We start from the raw sequence: 15,701 nt of genomic DNA on the forward strand, positions 1-15,701 counted from the left end.
ATGTAATACTGCTGGCTATTGTACGGTTGGAACAAGAATTTAGAGAAACTTATCTATTGAATCTGAGCACTGGCGAGATGTCGACACCACAAATCTGGGAAACCTTCCATGCAAAGTCAGCAATTCACACTATAAATAAATTGACAAGTATTTCAAGCATGCATGATTACTTGCGACCAAGTCCAAATGGCCATTAATCATCGCCTAATTAGAATTTCAGGTTCCATTTTGGAAAAACTACGGCCTTAATTTTGACTTGGGATGCTGTTCAAGGATTATCCAATTTCTAACTTTTCCGCCACGCTGATCACATCAAGTATCCAATTAGATGCTCTCTTTTCTTCGTCACGTTGGTCGGTTTTGAGGTCAAAAGGAAGCAAATGCCTTTTTAGAGGTAGTGTTTGTTTAAGCTGCTGTATCCCATAGTTGTAGACTTCTTTCTTTGTATTACATTTTGTGACATAATGAAAAGGTTAAAAGGCTATGGCTGGAAATAAGATTTTTAAAGGAAATGAAAAGAAAACAGACTTATTTGCGTGTGATCTTTTTCCTGGGATCGTGTGTTTTACATAGGTAATGTTATTCTTCGGGTATGATAAAGTACAATTGATAAAGATGATAAGTAAGGTTATTTCTCTTTCCTTTCTTTTCCCTTTTTAAAGCCTAAGTTTAAAACTGACACCTCAGAAAAGAGTCATAATTTCAAATAAACACACTTGGAAAAATAGAATCAAATGCATATCAAGTAAAAAGTAAACACACCTCTTAAAACACTGAAACTGCACTTAAAAAACGAATGTATATTGCTATTTCAATGTCCCAAAAATGAGTTAATACTATACAATAAGTTTCAAATGATGGGTACATCTACAGAAGAATAAATGGCAGAGAAGCGTGTGGCCAGAAATCCCTTTGGGGTCCATTGTGAGCATTTCTCGCAATAACAACAGAAATTTGTTGCTATTTGAATAAAAGAAAAGAGCATTCTGATACTTCCGAAACTCAAGACCATCAATTTTTAGTTTATTTAGTATTTTATAGTATTATCTTTCATTTAGATTTAGAATTGTTGAAAGTCAATTAACTTATATTTAAATACCATTGATTGTAACAAAGTTGTATCTTTCCTCTTTAAAAATATTTCGAAAGTCAATTACTCTACACTAAAAAAACTCCAGTTTGTAACAACTTGAGTTATAAGATTGATTCAAAGTAAAACACTTAAAATTGCTAAATTTAATATTGTTGAGATATCCAAATATGTATGCTCAAAAACGAATTAATACTGTAAGTTTCAAATGATAGATACACAGAAGATTGAATGGCAGAAAAAAGTGAGCCAGAAATCCCTTGAGTGCTACTAGCAAGAAAAAAAAAAAAAAAAAACATATCCCTTTTGTGTTAAGTATTTTTCTCAAAAATAACGGTAACGAGTTTCTGTCACATATCCAACCAAAAAAAGAAGTTTCTGCCACACCAATGATGCTAGTTTATTATCATACTGTGACAGTGAACAAGTAAAACTTAATTACAATGGACAGAGCAGGCTGCAAGAGAAAAATCCCAGCCACAATCAAGAATCACCTTTCACCAGCAGTCATGCACGATGTGGTTTTGGAGAGCAATAAACTTTCTGACATGAAACTGTTTCCAAGGGAACTACAGAGAGACACTGCAACTAAAATCAAACTAAGAATTTTCAGTAAGCAAACAAATTCTGACAATGAGAGGTGTGATATCGTTCTCCGCGTCCGACGCGGGTTAGTTGGGGTGGCTCTACCATGGGCCATCCTTTCTCTCTCAAATTGTTTACATCAAATAATTATTACGTTGTTTAATATGAGTATTATAATAATTTTGTTAATAATAAATAACAAGAAAATTTATGCTTTTAAAAGGTATAATTATGAGAACTAGTTCATGTGTTTTGATGTCTATTAAAAAAAAAAAAAGTACTTGCAGCCATGCAAGTTACCAATCAAGATAAGGATTCTCAGTACCAGAGACCTGTATTTACCTACACATGGAACATAATAAACAAAAAAACAAAAAACAAAAAAACTTTGACCCAGTTATAAAGGTTTTTATAATGACTGATTCAGTATTGATTCAACATGAAATCTGCAAAATCCATCTAAAAAAAAAAAGCCGTACTACAGTATTAGAACTTATCGAAAAAATAAATTGAAATCCGCTAGATTTGTCGGCGGACTGCATCACCCACCCAGCAATTGTTGAAGCCCGCCACACTGCTGGGCGGACTTCATCCCTTGGGCGATGAAGCCCGCCCAGCAGTGTGGCGGCCCACCTAATTCGGGCGGACTTCATTTGATGAAGCCTACTTATACTTAATTTGATGCAGGTGCAGTATATTCGAGACGAGATAACAATTTCAAAGTGAGGATATATTTATTATTTGATGTTTTTTAATTATCTCGTGTGTTAATTAATTCGAACAAAATAACATCCCAAAAAAAAAAGAAAGGAAAGGGGTGAAAGCAAAATAACAAACAAAAACTTCTTCGTCTCTCAAATTCCACCACCGCAAAAGGAAAAATCAAATTCTCACGCATAAATCATCCAAGGGTGAGTTGAGAAAAAAAAGGAGAAAAGTGGTATTAAATTCATGGCTCTTGTGCAAGAGCGGAGAATCCTCTAGCCACGTTCTTCATTGTTTATGATCAGAAAGACATGGAGATTTGGTATTTTCCTTTACGAGATTCCTTGGGTGATTGTTCAGAATGTGGAAAGAGCAGGTTTGGCACGTGTCCCCTATTTTGCGTTATGTGGGAATATGGAGGGAACAAAATAACAGGAAACTTGGAAGAATAGACCAATGCTTTGCTCTTTGTTTTTTTTTTTTTTTTTTTTTTAAGAGAATCATGTTGGATCCTTGAGAGTTGACAATAATCCTCCAAAATTTATGGGATAGAATTTTAGAGAATTATAAAAGTCGCTTGAAGAAAGAAAGGGAAATGAGAGAATTGGGAGAGAGAGAGAAAAAAATTGAAAGAGAATTCAATAAGATTTCAATTCAAATTCTCAATGCCTCAATACAAGGGGGGATAGATCCTTATTTAGTGGATCCGACGGCGAGTTCTTGCTTCCCGCCAATCTATACATCTTATTTGCATTATTATCCTTTGTAGAATGGGTCTAACTACCTCTAACTACCCTTACATGCAATTCTCGACTCTACCTCCATCTCTAGATCGTGACAAATTCTCCCCTTGAGATATTTTTTGTTCTCAAGAAATAGTAAGGAGGTTGGTTGCTTGAGGAAATTGCCGGAGCATATTCAACAAGTACTCCCAAGTGTTGTCATCAGGTGGCGATTTGTCCACTTCACCAACACCTATATTAGAGGTGCACCATGTTTGTATAAGACCCTGTGGTCCAAAATAGAGTTGGGCTTTGCAATCATATCTACTAACTTAGACAGTTGAGACAAATTGGAAGCCACCTACTGTGTTCCCACGAATCTCTTCAATAGAGAGACATGAAAAATCAGGTGAATCCTTGAGTCTTTGGGTAGCTACAACTTGTATGCCAACTTGTCAATTTTACTTACAATGAGATAGGGCCCACAATACCTAGGGCTTAGCTTGCTCACTTCCCCCTTTTGCAATAGCCTTAATGTGAGTTGGCTTAAGCTTCAAGTACACCTTCTCCCTAACCTCGAAATTATTGTCACTCTTCTTGCGATCTGCATTTTGTTTCATGCGATTTTGGGCCAATGCCAGCTCTTTCTTCAATTGTTGCAACACACGTTGTCTCTTTTCTATGTAAGCTTCCACTGTGGCCATTGTGGTTCCTTCTCCTACAACTGGAAGTAGTAGGGGGCATCTACCCGAATAGTCTCAAAAGAAGATCTCTTAATTGATGTGTGGTGGCTGGAATTATACCACCACTAAGCAAGTGAGATCCATCTATGCCACCCTTTGGGATGTAGGAAACATAAACACCACAAATAACTCTCCACACACTGGTTCACCCGTTTGGTCTGACCATCCGTTTGTGGGTGGTAGGCTATGGATATCTTAAGTTTCACCCCAAAGACTTCATTAACTCTTGCCAAAATAGGCTAGTGAATATTTTAGTCCTATCATAAATTATTGTGCTTGGCATCCCATGTAGCTTTATCACCTGGTCCAAAAAAACCCTAGCCACTTCTTGGGCCGTGTAGGGATGACTAAGGCTTAAGAAGTGTGCAAACTTGTTGAACTGATCTACCACAACCAGAATATAATCCTTTTGCTTTAACTTAGGTAAGCCCTTTATAAAGTCCATAGTCACACTTTCCCAAACATGTGCAGGGATGGGTAAAGGCTGTAATAGGCCGAGTTAAGCTATGGTTTCATACTTACACTACCTACAAGTGTCACAAGCCAACACAAATTTAGTAACATACCTTTCAAGTTGAGGTCAATGAAAATTCTGCTTCACTTTCTGATATGAACTCTGAATTCTCGAATAACACCCCAAAGGGGATTCATGAAGTGAGCACAATATCTTCTGCCTTAATTCTTCATTGTTGCCAATCATTATTCTTCCCATGTACCTCACCATTCCCTTGTTTAATGTATAGTTAGGCCTCCCATTGGGATTCAAGACTAGTTGTTCCAACAACTCCTTCATCTTCTCATCACCTTCATAACTGGCTTTTACTTCCCTATACCAATCTGGTATAACAATAGTGATGACTGTCACTTGCCCCTCTTTTATACACCTGGACATAGCATCTGTGACTACATTTTCTCTCATCTTCTTGTACTGAATAATGTAGTCCAGGCCCATAAGCTTAGCCATACCTTTTCTTTGAATGTGTGTATGGAGTTTTTGTTGCAATAGGAATTTTAGGCTTTCATGGTCAATCCTAATTATGAATTGACCCCCTTTCAAGTAGTGTCTCCATTTTTCTACTGCTATCATCACAACCAACAATTCATTCTCATAGATGCTAAGCCCAAGTTGCCTATGTGATAAGGCTTGGCTTAGATACCGCCCCTAACCCCCACTCCACATGCATCAGTCTCTAGCACAAAAGGTTTACTAAAATCAGGTAAATCTAATATAAGAGCCTTGCTCATGGCATTGTTTAGGTGCTCAAATGCCTTCTCTGCTTCTACATTCCATTTGAAATCATCTTTCTTTAACAACTCTGTTAAAGGGCGACTAGTTATTCCATAATTCTTTACAAATCTTCTATAGTATCCTATCAACCCAAGAAATTCCCTCAATGCCTTGATGTTACTTGGCCACAGCCAAGCCACCATTGTTGCCATTTTATTAGGGTTTGTACTCACCCCTGCACCTAAAATCACATACCCAAAGATACTCAATTTGCTTTCGGCCAAAAACAAACTTAGATTTCTTAATATACAATTAGCTGGGTTTTGAGTATCTCAAATGTAGTCCTTAGGTGTTGTAGGTGTTAGTCAAAGGATTGGTTGTAAATCAAAATGTCATCGAAGAATATCAAAATGAATTTAAATGGGAAGAGTTCAAATACTAGATTCATGAGAGCTTGAAAGCTGGACGGGGCATTAGTGAGCCCAAATGATATCACTAAGAATTCATAGTGGTCGTGATAGGTTCTAAAGTCCGTTTTATGGATATCCTCAGCATTCATACAGATTTGATGATACCCTGAATGTAGGTCTAATTTAGAAAAAATAGTGACATTGTTTAGCTCATTAAGGAGATCTTCGATTATGGGAATTGAAAATTTATCCTTGATGGTCAAGGCATTGAATTGACGATAGTCAACACAAAAGCACCATGTACCATTCTTTTTCTTGACAAGTAGGACAGGAGAGGCAAATGGACTCTGGCTGGGCCTGATTAAGGATTTGTTTAGCATCTTCTTAACTATTTTTTTATTCTAGTTTTCTAGCGAGGAGGGTATCAATAAGATCTAATGTTAACAAGTTTTGAATTGGGTTTAAGATTAATAGTGTGATCAAATGATCGTTTGGGAGGTAAGGTTTCAGGCTCTGCAAATAAGTACTCATAATCAGCCAAGAACATATTAAGTTTAAGTGAGTTTTGTACCTCCTCCTTATTCTGAGTTGGTGCAAAAAGTGCCAACTGCAACTCCCCTGTTTCCTCATCTTTTCCCTCTGTCTCCTCTATTGTATGAATAGAGAATAGTTGGGCAACCTGTGCCCACTTGCTCTTGAACAACCTTTGGAGCTTCCTACCCGTAATAATTTTACAGGCCCTTATTTCCTTGCTCCCCGTGAGAGTTAGTCTCATTCTCTCCTTCTCAAAGGTTACTTCCATTTTGTTAAAATCAAAGCTAATAGGGCTCATACTTCTCATCCAATCTACTCCCAACACCACATCACAGACCCCCAATTTGAGTAATCTTAAATCTGCCTCAAATGACTCTCATTGCATCTCCTAACAAAACCCCGTACATGCGGATTTACTCAACATCTTATTACCATTGGCAACGGTAACTGTTAATGGTTGTGTTCCCGTGAGCTTGCAGCAAAGCCTCCTAATAATACCTTCATCCAAAAAAACTATGAATGTTCCCACTATCAATTAAAATCATTAGACTTCATTCAGGCACCTTACCCTCTACCTTAATGACCTTGTTATTGGCTAACCCTTTCAGGGCATACAAAAAGATCTCCCCATTGTCCTTTCCTTTTAATTCCTCTGCCTTCTTTGTTTCTTTTGCTTCTTCTCATTCTTCATACTCCCCTTTTATAGAGATGTCAAATGACGGACTTTTTAAAAGGGTCGGGCTGGGCCCTGGCCCTTTTGCCATGGATAGGGCTCGGCCCGGCCCACGGCACCCCTATAAAGGGGCCTGGCCGGGCCAGCCCATTGGCTAGAGGGCCGAGCCCTTAGCCCACAGGGCCTAGCGGGCCCGACCCTTTTTTTCTTTTTTTTTTAAATAATTTTTTTTAAAAATAATGCATATAATATATACATATATAAATATCAAAATAATACATATATAAAAATCAATTTTTTTAAATATTTTCTATCTTAATTCTTAAGTTTTAAATATTATTTCATCATTTTATATTTCAAAATTCTATATGCCTTATAAATTTTCTTGTGAATTGATATGAAAAATAATGTATATATAAAAAGAAGAATGTTTATTTATAATTTAAATATATAAAAAATTTAACTTAAAAATTTTAAATAAATTGATGGTTATTATTTATATATATTGCGAAATTAAATTTTTTAGTATCCAATATCAATAATTACTAAAGAATAACAAAATTAAAAAAATAATAATAAGGGCCTGACTGGCCCATAAGGGCCCAACGGGCCACGGGCCGGGCCATGGGCCAAATTTCTTTGGCCCGGCCCGTTTGAACAGTAACAGACCAGGCGGCCCACGAGCCGTCTAGCCCTTTTGACACCTCTACCTTTTAGTAAAAAATAGTTGCCCCTTACATTGGTGCCCTGGAAAATACGGATCCCTGCACCTGAAACACGATCTCATTTGCTCTAATAGCTTCATATTCTGTCCTACCAATGAGTTAACTGGAACAGGCACCATCATCCCCTTCTACCCAAGGTTCACCCTCACTGTCTCCTTCCCATAACTCTTACTTATCGGGGTTGCAGAGCTCATCCCCTATCTCTTGTTTTGCTGCTTTTATTTCTTAATTATGGCCTCCACCACGATCTCCTGTAGCCTAGCATTTTTTTGCTTCCTTTATCGTTTCTGGCCGCAACATCTTCACCGTAGGTATGAGTTCCTCACTAAGCCCACTCAAGAAACTAGAAACAAAATATGCCTTAGAAAGATGGGGATTCAAACTTGACCATAATCGATCTCAACTCTTCAAAACGGGCCTGATAGGCCTATACTCCTCCCTCTTGCTTGAGCTTATTAAACTCTTCAACCACATCCATCATATTCCTATCCCGAACCTCTCACAAAGTTTGTTTGCAAATTCACCCCATGGGCAAACTCCTCTCACCTACGACCACCTTTGATACTAGGCATCCCTTACAGCATTCAGGTAGGCAACCGCCAATGACACCCTCTGCCCTTCTAGAATATTGTACCACCCAAATGGATGTTCACACCTCTTCATCCACCATAGTGAATTGCTCTAATTTGGGCACAGGGAACCCCAGTTGATTGCAGCCAACTGATCTCTCTCACATCTGTTCCACCTCTTGATCTCCTTTTTTTCTTAGGATCACCTCAACTTCCAAGGGTCCTACAATTGCATTCCGCACCCTAAGGTCGATAAGAATCGGCTCTAATATTTCTCTCACAGGGAAATCAAGCGATAAACTTACGTGATGTTAACGAGTGAACATCACCATGAAGCCCTGCAATTGTTCCTGATCTAGGCCTTTACTTCATCTCTAATTCCATCTAGTCTCCTCTCCAAACTTCCCAAGTATTAATCTAACTTTCGATCCACCGCCACAATCGCCTCGTGATTTCAGTTAGATCCTATCTCCAAAAGCTCCACTTGAGCCTACAGATCGGTGACTGTTGAATGAAATTGCTAGACCTATGACTCTAGGTTCTTCATCCTTGTTTCTTTTGCCACCGTCAATCTTGCAAAATTCATCGGCCTGGATTTGCTTTGATACCATAATTATCAGATCCTTGAGAGCTGATAGTAATCCTCCAAAATTCTAAGGAGAATTATAGAAACCGCTTGAAGAAAGAGGGGAAAATGAGAGAATTGGAAAAGAGAGAGAGAAGAAAAATTGAAGGAGAATTCAATAAGATCTTAATTCAAATTCTCGATACCTCAATACAAAGGGGGATGGGTCCTTCTATAGTGGATCCCGCGGCTAGTTCTCGCTTCCCACCAATCCATACATTTTATTTATATTATTATCCCTTCTAGAATGGGTCTAACTACGCTTACATGCAATTCCCGACTCTACCCCCTATCTCTAGATCATGACAAATCATTGTTGATTCCTACTTTAATCGGACAAGAGAGGACAGTCCACCTCATCCTAAGGCCCTGATCTCCTTGGTCTAGTTATAACACAAACATTCCCGCCACAAAGATAATGAAGCAGTTGCTAGGCGTCTCGGAAGGATCTAACGGCTAGTAGGAATTGAACCAAACCAACTGATAATTTTAACCCTTTGACTCACAATTTTGATATTGCTGACAACTAAAGATCAAAGAATGCCCACCATATCAATATTGGAACCCTAATCACGTGCAAAATGAAATAATTGAACCAAACGCAAGGCAGATCCTCCTAATTTCTACTTCATGAACTTATAATAGTGAGAATGAACACCAGCAATCAGCCAATCACTGTACGACAATCAGAGCCTAACTATTTCTAAGCTCTATCCTCTAAATCAAGATACCACATCATAGACACAGAATCCCAACAGAATTAAATTTAGCAAAGCCAAAATTGCACAGAAGGATACATATGAGTGAATGCATGCATGTTTATCTGCGTGTTTAGATACCTTCCTAGTCCCGTGGAGGGCCAGGCAACTGGAAATCTTTCCATGCGCTCCGGAGGGAGGGTCTCGAATTCGCAACAACCGGAAAGTCAGGAATCGCCATCGATGTTCAAGGATGTTGATTTACCAGAGAATTAAATGGCGCGACGTGAGCTGGTGAATCCGAGACGAGAAAGAGACAATTAGAGAAGAAGGTGACAGAAATCTGAATGACTAGAAGGATCAGCCGCCTAAGAAGAAGATACAGAATCCGGCATCCGATACAGAGCCTTTCATCGTTTCCCTCCCTCCGCCGCCTTCATTCAATATTTGCCTTCCGTTATATTTTATTTTATTTTAATTTTCTGCTGCGGAATACTTTTCTTTTATTTTCTATTGACTTCGCTAAGACTGTTACGTCTCTGCGATATTCTATTCACAAAAATATTACTTATTACTCGAGTATTATTTTTAATGTATTAACTATTAGTCCCATTTTTTTTTAACCAAATAACAAGTTACATCTCCAAAACTCAAAGCATGGTTAATTTTATTATAATATAGCTCAACATATGCTTGTAAAATGGAAGAATTGTGTTAGTAAATCAATAGTTAGGAAACGTGCCCTGTTGGGTCAGAATAGATTACGAATAAAAATAGTTAAAAATTTATAATTAAATGGCTGTGATTGTTGTTGTAGTATTAGTATACCTCAATTAAAATATGGATTAAAAGTTCACTAGCTAAAAAAAGGGGTTTAAAAAATAAATTTGCAATTCTTGTTATAACATGCAGACGTGCTATATCAAAAGTATTTAATTTGGTAAAAATTTTATTTATATACCAAAGGGATAGGAAAGAAATTACTCAAGAGTTTTATTTATTTATTTACCCGGGGGCCATTGAAACTTTAAAATATGATTTGAGGCACTTTTCTCCTGTCTGCCCAATTCCAAAATAGACCAGATAGTGTCCGATTAACATTTTATATTGTAGTGAAGTATAAAAAAGAAAAAAATAATAAGAGGACTCATAAGCAATAATATTGAGTTGAAAACACACAAAAAAGTTTCAAAAATAATTTTGCATCTTAAATCATAATAAAGCAACAAATGATAAATTCAAAATTGGGCATTTGATTGCCCCCAAGTAATTAGATCATGATAAATTAGAATATCATAAGTTTGATTCCTTATTTTGTGTAGTGAAACAAAATCTTTACTTATAATTTATCTTTTCTATCGAAATCGATCACACAAGTAACAAAAGACAGCACAAAAATAGTAAACCCAAGATTAGACATCTCATTGACAAGACCGTCATCAGATTGGGAGGCGGCCTCAATCCACAATAAGGAACCAAACCTTAAATTAAACTAATTTATATTGTTGTAAGAAGGGTACTTCAGAATGTCATCCTGTTTAAAATGAAAGAAGGCATATATTCTCAAAGAGTTTTTATGCGACGGACCTACTACCATTCCCATGATTATTTAATTATTCTTCTGCAACCTACTTGATAGATGAAGAAACCTGACTTGACTCTTTGAAGGCCTTCTGGCCACAGAGAAGGGAGGACATTGCCTTTGCACAATCTATGCAAATTACATTATGTTGCTCTTTTGCTAGAACTAATTATGAATCCTTTAATCTACCCTTTGCTAGGAATAGATACCTTCTCAGTGCAAATATTAGGACCCAAGCGGTGGTGGCGATTTTCTCCTTTATCATCAAAAGCAATGCAGAGCTTAGAACAGTCTTCAAGATCTGAGCCTGCAGTCCCTTGAAAAATCCCAGCACCCCTTCTTTCCTCCATATGGCCTCAATAGCTCCCGAGACCGTCTTGCGGGGTTTTTGTTTGGCTTTCTTGGCCTTATCCTCACTCGGGTCCGCAGCTTGAATCATCACTTTGCACCTATCCTCAGTTCAACCATTGAACGGTTATAATGTGAGACGATGTAATACACAAATGAAAGCGTGAAAGAAAGGCGATGAACCTGATAGCTGGATATGTCAAAAAAGTTGCAATGCTCTTTGAAACTGCACCAAGAAGAAAAGCCGAAAAGGCAGAGAGGGCTTCTGGGGATGATGCCTTGTCAGTTTTATTCTGCTTCGCCTTCAAGAGTCTTTGCTTCAGCTGATCAAAAACTGTGTACTGTTCACAAAATGATTCTAGTATCAGCCTTTTATATCTCTCCTTGTAAAGGCCAACAATCTCCATGTTGAATGTAAGAAATTTGTGACAGGCCGTTACAGAAAATTTCGAGTTTGAATGACACCATCACATAAAGGCTTGATATAACGTACCTGGATTGCAGGGTTGGAAGTCAACAGGAGTGATATACCAAGGCCATCATATGCTTCACTCCAGTTGCCTTCCGTCAGGGTTTGCCAAAGACCTTTTGATTTCCCAAAGGCACTTGTCTGCATTCTTGAGGATGCTGTATCCAGTGGCTACATAATAAAAAAAACATGTAGTATATTGTGATTATCAGAGGCTACACAATGAATTATACATAGTCAAACACAAGTCTCATGAGTAAAGACATGCTCAATTGATCCGCACACATGAATACAAAATCATCAAGAAAAAATTATTGCTGCTTCAATTCTGCCCCCACCCACTATGGCCAACAAAGATTTTGGGTCAATGAAGATCACAAGTAATCTTTTTGTTTATGAAGAAGCATTTCTTTTTCCCTTTAATATTGCAACTGATCTGTGCATGTTAGTAAGGTGTAGTAAACCCACAAACTCATTACCCAACAAGGAAAAGACAGCATGTCTAAGCAAGTTTTGCAAATATGCACAAACAAGTCCACGTTTATAAAATCCTAACATCACTAGAATTACAAAATCCTAAACTAGATAGAACTCTTATCTCCATCACCAGTATTCTGTTTCATCCTTATCTTCTAATGCTCTCTCTTTCTTCAATTTGAGATATGAAAATTCTAAGTTTTTGATAAAATTCTGGATTATGGTTAATAAAAATTTTTAAAGGAATTCTTTTACATAAACAGATTTCTTGGTAGGGGTTCTGACCTCTAATTGCATTTTATGATTGCTTCAATGTGTTCTCTTGCTCCGTGAAAAATGAACACTGAGAGCAAAATGATTACTTTTGATTCTCAAAAAAAATTGCTCATAACACGTATGCATTACCATTGATCTGATTTCTTGAAGAAGCACTATATTCATCTTAAATGTGCTTCTATGTCTGAACACATGAATTTGCATTGGGCATTTTAGTATGTTAAACAAACCACCTTTTCTCCAATTTCTGTTTCCTAACCATTTTCCAAATGTATCTACAAACGTGTGTTCCATGTTGGAAACTAGTCTGAGAGTTGGTTTCTGAAAAGTTACTCCAGATGTCCTTTTCTTTTTCATTAACTATTAACATAACTAAATGGCAGGCCTAATGTTTCATGTTGCAGGTGGTAAGTTGAGGAACAATTGTAAACCACAATCACAGAGATCCACTAAACTGACACACCTGAGTGGCAATGGCTGTGCAAGCACCAGCGGCAGCAGCAAGAACCAGGTTTGCTTTAGTTCCAATGGACTTGGAGCCACTCTTCTCCAGATATAATCTTTTGAAATAACTATATCCATAGAAGTAGATAAATTGCGAAATGAAGGATTGCAGGTTCTTAGTCCCAAGGCCCTGGTACAATGAAGGAATCTGACGGGTAGATATTGCTTCCCATAAAACATCTGACAGGTTTCTGGAGAATCCAGAGCAAGTGAGATAAATTATCAATAAATTCCTAAGAATTAAGGCTGACTTATGAAACTATCCCATTACCACAATCCTGATATAGATGGAACAGCCAAAAAGGAAGAAAAAAAATACAAAGTACAAGAATGCAAAAATATTTGGTATCAGAAACTTGAATTTACAGGAATCTCTACATAAGCCCAAAAATAAAAACAACTTCAATTAAATCATTTATTGTGTTTGAGATCTAACATTTCTTAGCATGAAGTATTCCAAGTAAAGCTATGAACTAAGAATTATAGAATTAATGCTATCATGCACAAGTAGACAATTCTAGGATTAATACAACCATAGATATGCATAGGGACATGTAATCTCCCTAAAACTCCACAAAAGAATCAAGATTGTATGAATTAGTCTCCCATAGGAGAAAAACAAAAACAAATAAGAGACCAATACAAAGAGTTTGCTACATGTTATGCTACCCCTACTTCAGATCATTGATGATTCTGCACCCTCCATAAGCACCTCAAGACCATATATAGCTGCTTCCTGAAATTTACCCCCAGGCAACAAAAGGCACACAACATATTTGGTGTCTCAACTCTACTAAAAACACCAACTACAACACAAGCCATGCCTCCCTAATAACCAATCAAGGCAAATGTTAGGTGAGTCACTCTTTTCCATTTGCTTCACACATGCAGAGTGTCTATTAACTCACAACCCAGAAGCATTTGTAACAGCAACTTAACTGTTAAGCAAGTCAGTTGAGCTGACATTGCAAACTCAAAGACTGCTTCAGGATATCTCAAGTAGAGAGTAGAGTAAGGGGAAGGGAATTAGTGGGTAGGTAGGTAGTATAGAAGAGAAACAGACAGACATGATGTAGGCTCAGCATCTATGAACTTGACAGAAAAGGAGAGAGATCCCTCTTAGGAGGAGGCCTCTCCTCAGAGAGGCTCCTGAATAATTATCCTGGGGGCAAAGGTCCCATCATGAACGTGGGAAGATGTCTAGTGCTATGCCATGTATCTTCCTGATGTCTTGACATCTTACAGAGTGGCAAGACATGCCCACGGTGGTGATGGATTTGGACATGACCTCCGACGCGGTGCTCCAAGTAGGGACAAATACAACTCAAGCAAAGGTCCGCCTGCAAGGAGGAAGTGCTGCTCGAGCCATTAGGGGAGCACACGTTACCAACCGAGCAAGGTGATGGGTAGCAAAATTTACGAATTATAACTCATCCAGAGTCCTACTCCACCAGTCCGTCTTAATCACATTATGCCAACGCCAAATTGGGTTCAAAATAACCAAGACACATACAACTAGGTGCCTATTACTTTATGATGGGTATGATCTTGTAAGCCAGTCCATTCTCATAAAAACACAGGATCCTAAGGGAAATCCTTCAAAACAGAGCACTGATACAAGTGGTGCATGATTAAGTGTTGAATTTGATCTCTAAATGCCCTTCTAGGTGAAGGGGGGGGTGGAGTTATCACTGCGAAAAAACAAATTAAAACACGAAACACAGCTAAATCTGTCTACGGCTATGATACGACGGTAAATCCCTGTAGCAAGCAGGACCTCTGAAACAGTGACTATCAAACCCTTCGAATCAAACCGAATCCAAGTTTGCGAACAAGTAATCAAACACGTGAAAGAATAGCCTGGCAAGATCAGGCAACGAATTGCAACCAACAACCAACATCGGGGGATCGCAACAGATTCACCACACGAGACCGACACGAATGGGCAGAAAACCCAAAACCCATAAATAAACTTGAAAAAAAAAAAAAAAAAAAACAACAACAACAACGAAAAGAACGGCGGATCACCTGTACTTCTGCTGGCCATGGGCTCGAACCTCGGCCTGGTACTTGGCCTTGCAGGTGTCGAGCGGATACAAGATCGTCGTGCTCAGCAGAGCTCCAACCGCTCCCGAGGTCGCCTCGGACAGAGACTCCAGATCAACATTCATCTTCTTTCTCGATTCAAACAAACAGTGCGATCACGCATATACATATATGTACGCATATGATTAAGGTGTCTAGAGAGGGAATTGACGGATCGAAGGGAGAGGGATTGGAAGCGGCACGTGAAGTTTCCGCTAGGGGAGAGTAGGCGAATCAATAAATGGGGGCTGGCGCTACGAGTCGAGAACGAAGCGTGTTTGTTGTAGTAGAAAGTGACGGATAGACGAGTGACCGCCTGAATGGCGCTTTCTCGGGATCCCAAATAAATAGAACCGAGAGTTCAACCGGTTTAATGTAATGTAATGTAATGTAATACAATATATATATTCTATTTTTTCAGTAAAGTGTTTTTATTTAATTATATAACTATAATTTTATCATTAATATAAATACATATTTACATGATTATTTAAATTAGTATAAAGATATGTTATATATTTTTGGTGATGTCCTATTGCTAAATATCTCGTGACAAAATTGGTTTCCGTTCCGTGTGTGCCTTTTGTTACTTCTAAAATTAAAACAAACGTTTTTTTTTGTTTTTTTGCTTTTTCATTGCCAATTTTTATCCT

General features: G+C 38.0%; 1 protein-coding gene across 1 annotated transcript; it reads right to left on the minus strand.

The window, feature by feature from the left end:
- Nucleotides 1–10,771: 10,771 nt before the first annotated feature.
- On the minus strand, nt 10,772–15,373 carry LOC127798074 (peroxisomal adenine nucleotide carrier 1). The gene is made up of 5 exons (XM_052331378.1): nt 14,992–15,373; nt 12,923–13,154; nt 11,731–11,877; nt 11,421–11,578; nt 10,772–11,338 (listed from the first exon to the last, which is right to left on the minus strand). Exons 1-5 carry the CDS (start codon nt 15,132–15,134, stop codon nt 11,059–11,061), a joined length of 960 nt encoding a protein of 319 aa, XP_052187338.1. The 5' UTR covers nt 15,135–15,373; the 3' UTR covers nt 10,772–11,058.
- Nucleotides 15,374–15,701: the final 328 nt, after the last annotated feature.

The sequence above is a fragment of the Diospyros lotus genome, chromosome 1 (assembly GCF_014633365.1).
Source record: "Diospyros lotus cultivar Yz01 chromosome 1, ASM1463336v1, whole genome shotgun sequence".
NCBI lineage: Eukaryota > Viridiplantae > Streptophyta > Magnoliopsida > Ericales > Ebenaceae > Diospyros > Diospyros lotus.